Here is a 17,805-nt window from a genome sequence, read left to right on the forward strand (position 1 = left end):
TGATGGTGCAGCATTTTTTTTTAAAAAGACTTATCGCTTGAACGAACTTATTCATGTGTGATTTTAATTGTTTCTCATTTAATGGAAACACAGTAATTGTGAAATTGTGTTTTTTCAACTTTAGTGGATTGTCAACAAACTTGCGTAAATTAGTAATGGAAACGCAGCTAGTGTTTTTTAAATTTTTTTAACCAACATCATTAAGGTGTCTCCTCTATACCGGCAGAAACCAGATGGATGTACACGGGAACTAAATGAGGAGCGAGACTCCGGTCGGTCCAAGGATTTTGATTCTATCTCTTGTGATTGCAAGGAATAAATTTCAGTGTACAATTTGGTAGTTTGCAAGGCAAAATGAACCTCATTGTGAAAATGCAGATGATTTTTCACACAAGCTCATCAACACTTGCATTCGCATGTCAGTAAGGGTCAGTCGCAGCTCAGCTGGTGTGAAATAACATCTCCTTGTCCTAAAGTTGGAACACTTTCAGTCTGAGACCCCATGCTGCTGTCAGCTGGAGATCACAGCTCAATGCTTAGAGCTGAGATTACTGAGAGGTCAATGAAAATTAAGGGAAATTTTATTTTACACAGATATTAAAGAATTTCTATGAGCATTACCGCAAAAATCAGAGCTGTGAGCCAATCTGAATTGGATTTTTAGGGACTTTGTCAGCATTTTCCCCTCATATTTAACTTCTGACCTCCATATTTACAAAGATTAGCATCATAGTTGCGAAATCACATTGACATCTGTTGCCTTTTCTCCCTGAACTCTTCAAAGTGTGCCCTTAATTTTCCAGTCGTTGTGACTAAACACCAAAAAACCCCGTTATAAACCAAAACGGGAGAACTTGTGCTGTGTTTGCCCCAGCATAAATGTCAGCGCTCCGCTGATTGGATGCACGGAGACATGAGATAACTGTGGGGCAGCGCCCAGTCCGGGGTAGAGACGGCCCAGACCCAGTGACCTACACCCGCTGCACACCTCCAGCAATCCTCACCTGCTGGCGAAAACCAAACTCACCCCAAATTGTCTTCCTTGTTATCCCTCCCAATGAGAGCGCCGAATCCATAAGACTGATACTCACTGGTGCATGAGCCAAATCTGGAACGCTCCTGGTATCAGGTAATAGTAGACGCCATCTAGGGCTTATTAAATGGAAACTACAGTATTACTTCCCTCAGATATCCACTGAATGAATAGCTAAGATGATTTATAGCAGGTAAAACAATATTGTGCTCATTTAATGGCTGCAGCTATTGTTCTTACAAAGTAGGGCTACAAGAGATAAGCTTAAACAAAACATTGTGTTGACAGCCTTCTGCAGTAAAACATTAACAACTGAAGCCGCTCAATTTCATAATCTACAACCTTTTGTTTGTTTTGGATTTTATTGTTGTTTTAATTTAAAAAATGCAGTGCGTTAATATTGTTTCTGATTTGGAGCTGGAAGAGTGAGAATACACTTAATGATCTTATCGCATACATTCAAAGCTGATGGAAACGTGTCAGGAAAGTGAGTGCATTACAAACTGTCAGTTATTTTATTAGAATAGTATGAAAACAATCATCTTAACATGATGATTGATCTAAACTAGTCTTCCACCACACAAAGCTATTTACATTTAGCTAAGAAACAAGGTTTTGTGGTTGAGTTTTATTTGGCAGTATCAGAATATTTGGGGCTAAAAATAAACACACGCCACATTTTTCAGATTTTGTTTGTAAAAAAACTTGAGGTGTTAAATAAAGTCCAAGTAGATATGTTGAATTTTGCAGCTTTGATGTGACAAAATGTTCAGTGAATCTTCGGTAAGTAACATAATATTCGTTTACATTAGCCAATTTATGCCAAAAAGGCCTAAAAACATAAAAGTCTGTGTTGTCCTTGTGAAAATCTGCAAAGTCTGCTGGACATTGACAGCCGCATGTGAACAGAAACAGGTGGTACCCTCATTTCTATTTTGGTCGTACAGTATTTGGACTAGCGTTTTTGTCAGCCAAATCCATTAACAAAGGAACCTAGTTTGTTCAACTCCATGTCCTACGTTGGTTTCTAATGTCAAGTGTCACATTGGACGCATAAAACAAGCTTTTAAATTGTAGTTTTTAAAGCCAAGCAGGTAAAAATCTCTGCAGAATTTGAATGAGGTCAAATGCATATGGTACGGAGCCGGCAGCCAAGAAGCACAGCTACGGTCTGTAAAGTCCCCCTCCTCTCCGCTTCCCTCGTCCCTTCTCTCCTGGCAGTGTTGTGGCCTGGAGGCAAAGCTCCCACACAACAGACGGGACTCCCACTTCACAGCCTGCAGGGTGGAGCTGTCTCACTGCATAGACTGCTGCCAGCAACACGGCGAGTCAAATCACTGTCGCAGAGGGGAGTGCCGATGCAGAACGCCGCTGTTTTTCCCATTTCTGTGGAAATTAGCGACGATTTTGTGTTTAGGAAACAATAGCCTGAAGGCAGGGAGATCAGCAGGGTTCCTGTTCACACTTGGGGAAAAGACAATGAAAAGTGATCGTGGCGCGTGGAGTCTCATTTGGAATAGGTTTAATGCAGTCTTTTTGTTTTGTTTTTTCCCTAATTGTTCTCTTTGGCTATGCTACGATGAGTACATGTATTACTCATGGATAATGAGGGAAATCCTCCTTAGAAATGTGACGTCCAGTGGAGATTAGTAACACCTACAGTGGGTTCACTGGGTTCGTTGTGTGTTTGTATCAGAGAGCATCTGAGCAGTTTTCTTTCTGGTAAATTGCATAAAATGAATGTTGAACTATAAACATTACTGCTAGGCTTTCAAAAATTTTATTTGAACTTGATTTTTCAAATGTGGCACATTTTCTATACAATTCAACCAAAAGAGAAAAGTCAATTAGGGGGAAAATCTTCTTTAAGCCTCTTGATTTGGTTATCTTTGTGCACTAAGCCTCGGAAAGGTTTTCCAAATCCAACAAATTTGGAGACCGTCTCTGATTTTTCAGAAGACTCTACAGATTTTTTTTTCTGATTTAGTTCTGACCTTTAGCATGGCCTTTCCAAAACGTACTGGAAAGCTACGGTCTCCTAAAGATTTTGGGTTCAAACTGGTATCTGATTCCCTCCTCCTTGACAGAAAAAGGAAAAATCGGTTTCATCCCCAGATCACAATGCTACTGCTACCATGTTTCACTGTGGGGGTTTTTTGTTTCAAAGATTGGATTTCTAATCTTCCTTTCCCAATTAGTTTTTCTTACATCATAACTTCACTTGGAGTCCAGTGGTGTTTCTCCCACTCTAACATCACATTATACCAACCAGTCCACTCGACTTGCCACTGAAGCCTGTGTGACGTAAATTTCTCCATTCATATCTGCCCACTTGGGTCCGCTAGGACTCTCCAAGGACGTTTTTGTGCAGCTCAAATTTTGGTGACCATGGTAACAGTGTGCCAATATTGAAAAGGATGCGTTTGGTTCCAAACACAGTTGATCAGAACAACAACAAATCAGATCCTAAGCAAAATAAAATAAACCTTTTGGGTGTTTTTTTTGTTGTTGACATTTTGTTGTTTTTACCTTTGAGCCTCATAAGATCTTGTTTCTCACGTTTTCAGTTCCTTAAGGATTTTGATTATTGCTCTGACTATAGATATGACCAAAGTTAGGTAAGAAACTATTGCATTGGAGCCATTTCTTGACTTCTGAAGGCCAACCAACATCCACTTTGTTTGAATTATCTATGAAATGGCAAAGAGTGCAAAAGTTTGTGAGTTTTCTAATCAACCACAACTACAAAATCCAATATGGCCGCCCAGTAAACATGACAGCTGCAGTAAAAAACTGTTTAGTTGGACCTGATGTCTCTTCCAAGTTAAACAATGTTATTTGCACCACAGTTTGTAAATTCTTGCATGTAGTTTCTTCTTACAGTAACTTTTAATATATAATTTCTGAGCTATTTATTGTGTGTTACAGTCTTTGTATTAAAATCTAAATTTTAATCTTTTCCATTTCCTGAGTTTTTTTTCTCTTTTTTATTGTTTTTTGTGACAGCAAAATAATACATGTAAAATTTTATGTTTACATCATATTACAGTGTTATTCCCTCATCAAAAACATACCTGGAGTGTTACCTTGATTTTCTCATGCATGTTTGAGAAATCATTAAATCTCCATGGCAACCATTCAGCTGTGAAAAACACCCGGATGGACATAGCCCCGCCTACAAGATGTAGCTCCTCCTCAGAGCTTCAGTTTCTAAGCTTCTGTCTTACAGAGGAACCCTCCCCTATCACTCCTCCACTCCGCTCCTTCAAACTAGCCAGCAGCAATTAGCAAATACCTGGTGAAAACTGTGCATTAGCTGAACTTATTATATGAGCTAATTCTTAGTGAAATGCTGGTACAAATGTTAGAGAAGCGATGTTGTGATGACTTCCTAAGGTAGGAGTTTCAGAAAGAGCATTAAATCGGTTATATTTGATATATACGACATTTTTATGTCAATTGAAAATAATATAGTTACTTGATTATGCTATAAAAGGGCGCTAATGCTGCCCTTTTAAAAACTAACACTAGGAGTCCTCCAGACCTGCAGGGGCGCTAAGCTCTTCTCAAAGTGCACTCACATCAGGACGCACCTTCATGTGAGCCATCTAATCTTACATCCACAACAATGAACATTTAAAGACTCTATATAAAAGATGACATTTTCTACTATATTCCATATTTTAATTAGATATTTTATTAGTTACATTGTGTGATCCAAATGGGGGCGCTCTCCCGGCGGACTGCAGTGTGGAGGAGGAGAGCCGCTGCTATTGGCTCCTGCCTCCTTATAAATACAGCCAAATGGCATTTACCGGCACAGAGAAAGGCGGAGACAGCAGAGGAGACAGGGACAGCAGTACTGGGAGTCGCCCACTCTACGTCTCAACAGTCAGGACTGGACTCGTTTTTGGACCTGCGCGATCAATGAAGGAGAGACGGCCGTGTCAGAAGTCCTCTCTGAAATCCGGCATGGATCCCAGTCAGAGTGTGAAGTGTAAGATCGTGGTGGTGGGGGACAGCCAGTGTGGGAAGACCGCGCTGCTTCACGTGTTCGCCAAGGACTGCTTCCCTGAGGTGAGACCCGCAGCAGCATTGCGTGACCTCCGTTTAACACCGCACACAGGGCAAACTTTGCGCATTGTGTGTTGCATGCATCTATAGTTTTAGTTTTTCTTCGGTATCAGTGAAGCGCTGGTTTTCTTTGAAGTCTAAATCCCAGCATGCGTCCTCTCTCAAACATCCACTCTGCGTGTTTCTTCCCCCACTCTAGAGCTACGTCCCCACGGTGTTTGAAAACTACACGGCCAGTTTTGAGATCGAAACGCAGCGGATCGAGCTGAGCTTGTGGGACACATCAGGTAACCAACATCAGCCGCTTTCTGCTCTCTGTTTTGTCTCCGAGGACATGTCCCAACATGCCGGGGGACTTGGACAAGCCCTGCTGTGACTGTCCACCCACCCAAACGCCTGCGTGGATTAACGGGAAGCGGGTGTATTTCCAGTAGACGTGGAGTGGTTACAGGCATCAAAGTATTCGATTTTGTAGAATAATTTACAGTTTCAAAACGCATTCTCAGTGAGTGACTAAGATTATCTTATGAAGTGAAGGTAAAAACACTCCTCCCCCACCTGTTGCTGCCCACTGCTGGCCAGCTGGCTGAAGGAAGGCTAGTTACCATAAAAGGGGATAAAGATGACATTAGCTTTTGATTAATTTAAAAGCAGTTGTTTCATTTGGGGGTGTCAGACATTCTTAATTATATTATGTGTCCTCATTTCTAATGTTGCCCTGGGCAACTTCCACTGAGACTTAGAAGCTGAACTGTGGGAGACATAATCTGGTGGGTAGCTAGCTGTGTAGCTAGCCCAACTAAATGAGATTATTGATATTATTTCTGTTTTTGGTAAATGGTTTCAGTGTTTCTTTAAAAACGCAAAAATCTTTCCGTTGGGTCCGGAGTTGGGCCTTCCTTTCCTGTTGCTGCACACTGCTGGTGAGCTGCCTGAAAGAAGGCGTTGCAGGAAAAATCTGACTGTTGTAGGAAAACAAAAATAATTTATGACTGAAATAAGGAATATTTGCAGGAGTAAGAATAATTATTGCCCTTTTGTTTTTCTAAATAGATTTATTTGGAAATTTTATACCAGCTAGTATTTTAAAAATCCACGTTTATTTGAATTTTACACTGTAAAACATAAAAGTTTTTTTGCTTAAAATATTTATATGCTCACATGTAAGAGTCATGCATTGTTTATGAGAAATTAAATTATGATGTGACCCAGTTGTTTCAGTTTTACATAGTCTTTTTAGTTTATAAACTAAATCCTTGAGTAAAACTATCATGTTTCACAATATTGACCCAAATTGTAAATGATAAAAAAATGTACATGATCAAATTGCTTTATTTTAAAACGGATAAGCAGTAATTATGCTATTGCTGCTACTGTATTGTAGCTGAGATTAGCAAGGTAATGAGCATGAATATTTGCTCACTGTATACCTTGACTAAAAAACATTTTATGATGTTTCAGTCGCTAAACTGCTAATTTCTGTAAAGAAATGTAGTTTCCATATCTTGGTTGTTTGGAGATACAGCCACATTGGCGTCCTTGTGAGCAAATTGAAAGTGTAGCAGCTGGGATTAAGCCAGCTGACTGGTAGTGTGCAGCATCCCAAGGGAAATGTAGATCTACTCTCTGCCTCATTCATCTGATAGATGATGGGAATGCTGTGACGTCTGAATGGTTTAGTGGTTTTGAAACCTCTGCACTTTGATGCCAGAACCACCCAATGCCTCGTCAGGAGGTGTTTGCACAACGTCAGATTAGAAACCTTCATACCAACCTCACCTTTTATCTACAGGGAAACATCTGTGACTGTTTAATCCGGGGGAAATTTCTGAAAGATTCCCAGCCGAGCCAAGCTAAATCATAAACTTAAAAACATAAACCGAACAAGCCTCAAATTCATACATCTGGTGAACACACTCTGGAAATTCCTACCACACTTCCCGTTTTTTTTTGCCTTCTTTTCTTTTTCATTTGAGTTGCACAATACATCCTCTCCACCCCTCAATCATCCTTTTTATTCTCATGTATAGTTGAACTTTGTTAAGCGTAGAAAAGCAGCGGCTGTGTCCCAAGCCTGTGGGCTTTAAGCACGTAAACAAAACGCTCTTTGCGTCCATCGATGCGCGATCGGAGGAAACGAGCATAGCGGGGAGGTGTGATTGAGGGCGTATGTTGAAAACGTCCAAGCATTTGGTCTGTGTGGGAGATCTGGGCGGGGGACAAGCAGACAACCAGCTGTTGCGGGTCTCTGGGAGTGGAATTCCAAATCGGCGTCTGAATAACTTTAGAGAATCCAACTTGAAACGTTTTTATTTCCTGAAAAACACCCGTAAACCCTGACTGTTTACATCTGAGAAGCAAAAGCAGCCTCTCAAAGTCGACTTTCTTGCTTTTCTGCCTATTATTTTATTGGAGACAAAAAATGAAAGACTTTAATTTTGGACTAGAAGCCAGGAAATCAAGCTTGTGTGTGCGCTGTGGAAGTAAAAAGGGTGAAGAAATGAGATCCGTCCAGAGCAAGAGTTTTGGTTTATTACACTGTTGGCCGGCTGCCCCGAGTCATTTCTCTTTTTCTCTTTGCTTCATAAAACAGAAAGGAGGAAGGAGGGGGTATGTTTCCTATTAGATCAGTGGGAAGGAGCAAGATACCTCTACCCTGCCCCCCTACATTTAACCCTAACCCCCACCCAACACTCAACACGCTCACTTCCAGTGACCGATTGATGGAGCTTTCAGCTTGACTGGTCCCTTTGTGGAGACACCCATCGGCCACAGCCAATCCAATCGATTTCTTATCTCCTGAGGTGTGCTGGGAAGGGAGGATGGGGGCGGGTTGGTGTTTGTGTGATCCAGCCACATAAACCCCCGATCACGCTCTCCGACAAAGCCCAGCATGCAGACACGAGGACAAAGTCATATAAACACACCTCCACATGCGAAGACGCTCTTTGTTCTGCAAGTGGCTTAATGAGCTGCCTGGAGTGTGTTTTAGTGCGAGTGTTTGAAAAGGGAGGGTGATGGGTGTAATTTGGGTCATTAAGGTAAATTCCTGCCAGTTGCGCAGCTTTCCATTTGCCCCCCTTCGCGCCCCTACCTCCTTCTTAACACACCCACCCAGCTTGTTGGAGCTAGCTGTGGCTTTCCACTCCCAGGGTGAGGTCTGTAGGGTTTCAGCGGACGCTTTGATGCTTCTCATTTCTTTCAGCGGCAGAGGAAGTGGTTTACATTGTCTGTCTGTCTGCCAGTGGGTCTGAATGAGCAGCAGAGGAGTTTGAGAGTCAAAGAGGATGAAATAGACGATGGGGGAAACCTCGGAGGCCTGACACCTGCATGCCTGAGGTCTGACTTCAGTTTATGAAGGAAAAATGATCAAAGGTAGCATCCCAGAACAATCTACAGCTCCCATAAAGACAGACAATTACCCTTAACTGCACAGTGTTTGGGTTAGAAAGTTTCTGAAAATGACAACTTGACACACCTTGGAACAATTTGAGAATCGTACCAGGTGGGCTTGGATACAAAAAAAAACCTCAGTAAACATGAAGTCTGCTAAGAAAATTGCTGTCAGACTTAGAAGCCCAATTGTAGCATCTTTATTCATTTTTGTTTGAAATTTTTGCGATGTTGCAACATGATAAACAAACTTGTTGCTTAGCTCTGTTTCCTCTGAATTCAATAGTAGCCTGGTCTGTTTTGCCATTTGCTGAGAGTAATCCGGGTGTTTGCTTTGAAAGCAGCTGCTTGTTTCATTTGGTGACGACAAAATGACTGAACACTTTATAGCTGCAGGCGGCAAAACCAAAAGAACCCGTTTCACAATGTATTTACTTTACTACCGTTGAGGTGGAAGCAGAAGTGAATCTGTCACCACTGAAGATTACTCATGAACAGTTTTTGTGTGAAATGTGTCAAAATAATTGACTGAAAGTTAGTGTTTGTTGTATTTTCTTTAATCTAGTGTTTGTGTGTCCCCTTTCTAATGCCGCCCTGGTCATCCGCCCACATGCCCAATCTCACAAATCATATCAAGTCATGTGACTTATTGTTCATAAGACGATGTTGATGAAAGCAGCTTTATGTTGTATTTAATATTCAGTCAATTACTGAATTGTTTCGGTGCTAATCCCGACCTATGGAGGTTTAATCTGAATGAATGTTGGCGCAAAAATCAGGAAATGAATCAGAATTTGTGTTTTAGAGAAGCTGTAAAGTATCTTTTAAGTTTAGAGACATCAGATGAACACAACACTGAAGAGGTGATGTTCATACTGTCATGTCAGCAAATCAAACGGAGTCTATTTGTAGAGTTTGGTGCATCTGTTGCCCGGACCGCTTAGCGTGGGACCGTTTCTTGCCCCTGTTAAGCTCCTCGCTGCACGCTGCCACCTCCTTTCCTCCTGCCGGCCAGCGTTGGTTCGACTCACATTTCTGGGCTCAGCGAATTGGAGCCGCATGTCTGGCATTCCTGAGACTAAAGGTTTCTACTTCCTCCCCTACAAAGACGGCTATTGTACCCAGCAGAACCCTGATCCCCAGCCAGTGACAGAAGTGCCACGGATCACTAAAAGCCCCACCTCGTTTCCAAGGAGGAGGGGGAAATTGAATCATGGTGGAATCTGGCTGACCGGTGATGTGATGGGGGATAGTGTGTCAGCTGAAATGCAGGGATCCTGGGAGAGATTACTCCACTTCCTGTCTGCTAATGTCATGGAAAGATTCTCTGTGTGATGTTACACCTTGACATTAAAATCTGTCAGGTCTTTGGATTCTTGGCTCTCAGTGGCTATAAATCCCGCCAGCACAGTAATAAGAAACACAGGACTGCCTTGCATGCTCCTTCGTCTTTTTTGAAAGCATTTGTCATGAAACATTCACATGTTGTTAATTTTGTGCAATGCCAGAATACGATTGTATTTTAGGCACACTGCGGACAAATAACAGTTCTGTAAGAACACCCATTTGGTTTTGGAATAGAAGAAGGAGGTTCTCATGTCTTAAATTACTAAATAAATAATTTAACAATCGCATGTTCTACATATTTTTCATTTAATCACAAGTTTTTTATGCAATATTTGCCTAAATTGCAATAACACAGCAGTACTGTAGTGTACACTTGATTATTTGTACATTAAATGACAATTTTCTGAATTAAAAGAATAATAATTGGATTGCAAAGGTTCTAAATAAGAGTTTTGTTTTGTTTTTCTTGCCGAATTTGAAATAGATGAAACCAAAACTTGAATTCAGAGTTAAACATATTTATTTTCTTTTTTTTTATTATCATTATTAATGCAAAATGTAAATATTTTTGCACATTTTTGGCTTACTTATGTCTCTGCGTGTGGTGTTCTTCCAGAAAAATACCTTTTTTGATCCACTTAGTGATTAATTGATTACTAAATTAACTGACAGTTATTTCAATATTTGATTAATCAAAGTCCTAATCTTAGTCTACATGCAAAATATGTGGAGCAAAAACCCATAAAGAAATTAACTCTTAACATACCATCTTTATGGTATTGTACGGTGGTGGCAGCATCATGCGGTGTGGATTCTTCTGTTCAGCTGAAACAGTGATACTGGTTAGATTTGATGTGAACTGGAAGAGAATATATTGGTTCAGAAAACAGAAACAAGACAAAACGTGGAAATGTTCCAGGGGTGCACATACTTTCAGAAAGCACCTAAGGAACTAAACTTACTGCAAGCTGGAAAGATGCATTAAAATCCCCAAATGTTGCTTTTAGATGTCTGAATACATGATGCTATGCATTAGAACTGTACCTGCTCACACTGAGCACCTCAATGGCTGCATTTACGGCGGCAGATGTCTCTGTAACCACAGCAACCGCACAAGGTACTGGCTGAGGTTACTCCAGTTTAATTTGCTTCTTGTCCTTGGTCGTGTTAGTTAGCGAGGGGCTACGTGTGTGCGCAGCAGCAATACAAGCTGCTGGTTTTTTTTGTTTGTTTCCACAGGTGGCCCCACAGGGTTTAGCGCCTTTTTCCAATCACCACCCTGTCAGTTCTGCACAACTATGTTAGCTATGCGCTAAAACAGCAGACTTGCTGCCAGACTTCCAGCCTGTCGGATGCATCTGGTTTGTTTCACATCTGTATGTGAGATAAAGCAAAAATGTGATCTGAAAGACGAGTATTTAAAAGAAAAGCCTCATCCTGAAGAACATCGGAGTTTGAATATTGCATGAAGAGACTCTGGTTTGTTTCCGACATTAGGTGGAGCTTCTTGTCCCCGCCGCTGTGGAAAACAGCGGCTCCTAATGAGGGCCACGGTGGAAGTTTGGTTACCTAGCATCTGTTTTCTCTTGTGTGGTTAGTTGTGCACAACAGGATTGTGTTGCTGAGAGGAAAATGTGTGGAAAAGGACTGAGTGGGGGGGTTAGAGTCCTCGTCACCCTTCCAGATTTAGAGATCCTGCGGGAGAACAATGACAGGAGCTAATTACGCTGCAACGGTCACCAGGTTGCACTCCGTGTCGTCAGTGGGATTGCCTCTTATCTTCCCAGCTGGCAGAAAGATGACTTAAAACTAGTTTATGAGGCAGCGCTGCATACTTCAGCATTCTACATGTTTTTCCACTCATGTTGTGCTGCACTCAAAATGTTTTAATAGAGTAATCTGGAGTTTAACATGCAGACATATTCACAGAAATCCATTCGGATGCGTCAGGACCTCACGCTCTGCACCCGGCGGCTTCAATATGCAACTCCTTTATGTGGCCTGATGAAACATTCAAATCGTGGTAAAATGTCAGCCGACTCCACAGCTTTACCCTTTGGTTGGAAGGTCTTTATTTTTCCACTGATTTGTCCAAGACTGAGAGAAAAAAGGCTCAATGCAGTCTGGTTCTGATTGTTGGTAATGTCAGTGATGGCTGATGTGTTCAAGTTGGGACAATTTAGGAAAATTTATTTTAACTGCTGCTAAAAAAAAATACAGAACTTGTTTGCAAATTTGAATCCATAATGTGAATTGGCAAATGTTTGATAATAAGTGTGGATCTGTTAAAAGAAAATTAGCTATAAATTTAAAAGTCTCAACCGCACTGTGTGCTTTTGGAGTTTATGAATGCCTTCATTTAACATTACAAACACAGGATAACAAATTTTTTAAATCTTATACATCCCTACTGACCTGCTGGTAAAACGGTTAGCCATTAGCTTGTTGTTCCTACTCCCATTTCTAGCTTTTAAAAACAGTAATTTTGTCAAATACTGTGTATAAACTGAAGTGTTATTGTGTTTGCATAACTGGTGCAGAATAACTTTCTTATCCTGGAATTTTGGTTCCTGCTTTTTGCCATTGTTGATGCATGTTAGCATCTGTAGTGTTCAAACTGTTTGTTAGCCTTATAACAAACTACTTCATTGATTACATAATAACTTTATTTATTGTGAAGTTAGCACAAAGGAGTGTTGGTGAAATGCTAAATATCTGTTTTAAGATACATTTGTGATCTATTCATTAGCATTTGCTAACTTTCAGGTTAGCATTGACAAAATGTTAGAAAGCCAAGATGGATTTTTGTTGTTTTATTTCTTGTTTGCTGGTTTGTTTTTCTCCCTTGGGCTTATTGCGTTTGTAATATTAAAATGGCTAAAACACTCAAGTTTTAGGAGTGATGATGATAAAGCCAATAGTTAGCCAAAAATGTCCTATTAGGTACGAGATCTGTTCTTTAGAAAGGTCCAGTAACGATGGCAACATAAATAAATTGATGTCAAGTCCAGGTTAAACACAAGAAGTGGAAGCAAAAACAGAATATCCATGTTTTTGCACACATCAGCTTTATTTGAAAGGCCTGGAAGCGTTGTTTGAAACGGTGTCTCCCCTTATCCCATTGTTTGGATTAGGGACCGTATCACTCCCAGAATGCAGAAGTTTGTTTTTCTGCATTTGATGGAGTTTTCCTGCCGTTTCCTCACAGCAATATTCAGGAAAAAAAAAAGATCCCAGGGGAATCTTGAGTTACCAAAAACAAAATTCCCAGGATTCTTGGCAGCTTGGTGCCTGTGGTCATCTCTTGTTGTCATGTGATCTCGACCCACCTTAACTTCTCGGCCCGTCCCTGCCCTTCTCGCTCTTCCTCTCCAGAAATGTTTCAGTCTGGCTGAGGGATGGGCGTCTCCCTACACATGGTTTTAATTTAACAAAGACATTTCCTCACTCCAAACTTCTCAGTTTCTATACCTCTTTTCTTATTTTTTTATCTGGTACTCAGCACATTTTTGTACTAATGCACTATTTGTTTTTCTCCTTGTTGCTATGGATTATGGCTAAATTGTAGTTATGTCATAGTGTCAAGCTTTTACGCAGAGATTTCGCCCTGTGTGTACACATTTTTGCAGATTTTGTTAAAGCCTTTAAATGTTTTAAGACCACAACATCTAAACTACTCATAATCTAAAGAATATTTGAGAAATGACTAATCAGATTTTTTGTTTTAAGTTTTGTGACGTCCTTGTGTTTCAGGATCTCCGTACTACGACAATGTGAGGCCCCTGTCCTACCCAGACTCAGACGCAGTCCTCATCTGTTTTGACATCAGCCGGCCCGAAACCCTCGACAGCGTATTAAAAAAGGTACGCCGCTGCTTTCCAGATTCAAAAACTTAACCTGAATAGTCTGGGTGTAATAAATCAGTCTTATGATGAGGCTCAACAAAACCAAATGTCTGCATTCACAAGGCATTACTTCACATCATGAGATCAGATGTGGCTACAAATAAAGACAAGGTGAAGTCTCCCAAGAGATTCAAGTGTTGCTTAAACACCAGCGGCTCTGAAGAGGTTGCTTAGTGGTCAACCTCTGACTTTTGTTCCTGCTGACTACCATATGTCGTCTGGTCCGATCCTCAAGAAAGCAACTTTGTCCGTTCTGGTCTGGTGCAAAGCCAGTCACATTTTTCTAAAATTGTTAACATTACACGACAAAACCGAGACACAGCTTGATGCTTCCCAGTCATCTGTGCGCTTCCACTGATGGCAAGCTCATTTTGAATAATTGAGGTCACGCGTCAAGGTCCGCCAGTGTTCCACGTCTTGTTTATTTGGCTTAAAGTAAGAATGTGGAATGTAATCCCCCCCTGAGGGGATGAAAACCGACATGCAAAACCTCAGTTCTCAGTGCTAGTTTAGGGTCTAAAAATGCAGATTAAAATCTCTGATCTCAACATACAAATAACATTTAAAAAGAAAAAAACAATTTATGGGACTTGTCAGATGTTGTACCTCAAGATTTCAGCATTTAGTTATGTGAAGGTTGCATTGTGTAAAACAACTTCCTCTTCACGTGTTAATGAACTTGATCCCCTGACCTCTGGTCAGTCGGCCCTGAGGCACAATAGCCCCAGATTACGACCCAAACCGATCAGAGCATTTATTGTTCAGGAGGAAACCTGGGGATTATTTTCTGTTCCAAGGTTCAAAGCATTGGGGATCCAGGAAGTGCCGGTTTTAACCTTTGTACCAGAGAGACCAGGTGACTGTGGGGCTTGAACTCGTGGGATTTCTATTCAGGACGTTCTGGCCTGCATGAGCAAAGGCGTTTTTATACTTAGGTTGACCACAGTTGTGGTTAAATCATCAGTTTTAAACTTGAGACGACAGAGGAAATCGGTCAATTGATTAAAATACTCTATGATCTCAGAGTGTTTTTCTTCTACAGTGGAAAGGGGAGATCCAGGAGTTTTGTCCCAACACGAAGATGCTGTTAGTTGGCTGCAAGTCGGACCTGCGCACCGACCTCGGTACCCTAGTAGAACTGTCCAACCATCGACAAAACCCAGTTTCCTATGACCAGGTATTCAGCGCTTTATTATCTTTCCTACTCCTGCACTAGATGGAAACGATACAGGAGTTTTTATCAGCCTTTCTGCCATATTTGATCATTAAATATTAATAATAATAGAATTAGAGGTTATGTCACACAGTGTGAGAGAGACAGAGCAGTCTTTGGTACACAGCTCTGCAGTTTAACAGAATATTACTGTTACTTGAAAAGGCAGAGAAAGTTATTTCAGAATTGACACTACTAGCATTTTGTGTGGTTAGCATTGCTAGCAAGTAGCTTAGCTTTCACATTCTGGGAGAGATCATGCTTAAACCTTTTTTCTTCCCAGGGCTCCAACATGGCCAAGCAGATCTCAGCGCCTTACATCGAGTGTTCGGCCCAGCAGTCGGAAAACAGCGTCAGGGACATTTTCCACGTAGCCACGCTGGCCTGCATCAACAAGAACAGCAAAAACGCCAAACGAAGCAAGACTGTGCGCGCCAACAAGAGGATTTCACACATGCCCAGTCGGCCTGACCTGGCAGCCGTCTCCACGGATCTCCGGAAGGACAAAGCCAAAAGTTGCTCGGTCATGTGACTTGTCAGACTGCGGTGGGAGGGGGGTATCAGACTAAAGAAAACGAGGACAGCGCATTAGTGCAAGCAGGGAGCTTAGGGGCAAAGCCCTGTCCTGCATGCTAAAAAAACCCTTATTTGTCTCGAAAGGGTTTTTTTATAAGCTTCAATTCGTATAAGTGTTACTGGAATATTCTGCTCCAATGAGAACTCGTTGAGTAATTGCGTCCCAGTCGATGTACCCCCACCTCAGCTACCACCAGTCCCACCAGAGGAGGAAGCTATCAGTCAGCTGGCTATCAGTTCTGGGAGGAGACCCGCTTCCTCTGAGGACAAAGCGGATGCAGTCAAGGCTTTCCTCACCAACAGGAAATGAGCAGGAGGAGTGATGTCATTAAGAGACCATCACATTTAAAGGGTTTTAGAACACGCAATCTTTTGAGCGGGAGCCAAAGCTACGGCAAGCTGTGGCCTATGAAGGTATAAAAAAAAAGTGCAGGTTCAAAGACTTATTTAAGGCTTTCAACTCATCACTGTGGTTTGGAACTGATTCACTTTTACCTCTGCTCCTGTTATTGTCGGTGTGTGTGCAGAGGAGTCCCTGTTTCTGATACTGTTGTTGGTTAAATGTGAAGTTGTTGGTGTGCAACTGCATCTTTGTTTCTACTCTGATTCTGTTGGTTTCATCCTCACTCTTCCGATGGTTGCATTCAGTCGCCTCAACCAACAGTTTCTGAAGTAAGATTGAAGGTTTTAAACCTTCAAACCATTGGTTCACCACTATGTAGCAAGATGAAACTGAAAGTATTGTGCAAAAATCTCAACGTCCTGGAGTTTAGCTTACCCCCCACAGGTTCTACATGTCATTCTAGAAGGAGGTAGAGGTTCAAAACGTTTAAATTGCTAATGTGTTCAAAGTGTTTATAACCAGCAAATCTCTAACTGTAAAATCCAAACTGTTCCAGGCTGAAATTTGTAAGCAGTGAAGTTTTCTTAGCGTTTTAGTCATTAAGCTAATGTGTTTTAACTCACTCATTAGCTAATCTAGGCTAAATGACAATATGGCTGCTGCAGCTAACAGTCTGCCGAGTTGGTTAGCATCTTATTTCAGATTATTTTCCCAGTATAATCTACTTGACCATTGCTCAAAATTAAAATATTCTTGTCTGTATATTTGAATCTAGAACTGCGTTATCTAATTAGCTCATTTGATTTTACTCCAAACTCAAATTCAAACAAAAAAACTAAAAGCCAAAATGGAGGAAGGAGTTGTAGCAATGTGGATGTGTTGAACCACTGAACCTTAATCCAAAAATATAAAGGTGAACCCAACAATTCTTGAGTGGTAAAAGTCCATTAGCATGTTTACCAATGAGCTAATTAGCTAGTTAGCTAACTTGTTAGCTACAATTGAATTTCAGCAAACTGTACATGTGTCGGAGGGATTCCTCTAAATGGCATAATGCAAATAATGGCTCCTGATTACAACTGATAGGATTTTGGGAATGTTAGCCGTTAGCTAGCATCTGCCAACTTTGATCAATTAGACACTGTGAGTTAAGTTATCTTTATTTTGAATATATTTTGCAATATGTTTCACTTGGAACTAGGAAGGCTAAACTGTTTCCAGGCTGTAACAACCTGTTAGCCTTTAAGCTAATTAGCTGGTTGGCTCACTCATTAGCTAACTAGTCCATTTCAGCAGTTCTCCACTTTAAGTGTATAGCCAAATTTGTCGGTATGTTAGCTGCCTAGCTAACATTTATTAGCTGGTATAATTTCCTACTCGTACATGACTCAAATAATTAGATAATTTGTACTTTTTTGTTTGAATGGTCTGAAATATTTACTGTTTAAGTAAATATCAATCATTATTAAAGGTATTGATGCACTTTTAATTGAAGTCACTGCCATAAAAGCTTTTTTCATCAGTGCTGTCTCATTCTGCAGCATTTTGCCCAAACTCTTATCCTCATGTTCCAACCTGTCCTATCTGTGTACGCTCATGTTTTCTTGAATGTTCAAATGTCTTCAAAATGTCTTTTGCCAATGTTGTTGCCACGATATTTATTGAATTATATATTTTCCCTTTTAGAATAAATAAAATGAATTAAAATGCTCTCTGTTCTGTTTATTTGGAAGTAGCCGAAATGGTAACGAACTTGTCTAGATTTGTGGCGTTTTCCTGTCAACAGATGTATATAAGTTGCATTCACTTTTCTTGTATATGTATGTAGTAGAAAGTGTTGCATAATGAAAAAATTTCATCTGTGTCCAGTGGATTTGACGCTGAGAGAGACAAGCCTATCTCTTTTTATTGTTCTGTTTAT

General features: G+C 40.8%; 1 protein-coding gene across 1 annotated transcript; it reads left to right on the top strand.

Moving 5' to 3' along the window:
* Positions 1-4,836: 4,836 nt before the first annotated feature.
* On the top strand, positions 4,837-17,594 carry rnd3 (Rho family GTPase 3). Its single transcript, XM_005810194.3, has 5 exons — positions 4,837-5,110; positions 5,307-5,394; positions 13,601-13,710; positions 14,795-14,929; positions 15,249-17,594. Exons 1-5 carry the CDS (start codon positions 4,838-4,840, stop codon positions 15,495-15,497), a joined length of 855 nt encoding a protein of 284 aa, XP_005810251.2. The 5' UTR covers position 4,837; the 3' UTR covers positions 15,498-17,594.
* The last annotated feature ends 211 nt before the right edge of the window (positions 17,595-17,805 follow it).

This window comes from Xiphophorus maculatus, chromosome 24, assembly GCF_002775205.1.
Source record: "Xiphophorus maculatus strain JP 163 A chromosome 24, X_maculatus-5.0-male, whole genome shotgun sequence".
Taxonomy (NCBI): domain Eukaryota; kingdom Metazoa; phylum Chordata; class Actinopteri; order Cyprinodontiformes; family Poeciliidae; genus Xiphophorus; species Xiphophorus maculatus.

What these genes read in the sequence shown, in the direction of transcription:
- rnd3 (XM_005810194.3), top strand. Translation starts at nt 4,838, where the DNA reads ATGGCATTTACCGGCACAGAGAAAGGCGGAGACAGCAGAGGAGACAGG. An exon ending in GAGCTTGTGGGACACATCAG is followed by an intron (nt 5,395 to 13,600) that starts GTAACCAACATC and finishes CTTGTGTTTCAG; the next exon opens with GATCTCCGTACTACGACAAT. An exon ending in ACCCAGTTTCCTATGACCAG is followed by an intron (nt 14,930 to 15,248) that starts GTATTCAGCGCT and finishes TTTTCTTCCCAG; the next exon opens with GGCTCCAACATGGCCAAGCA.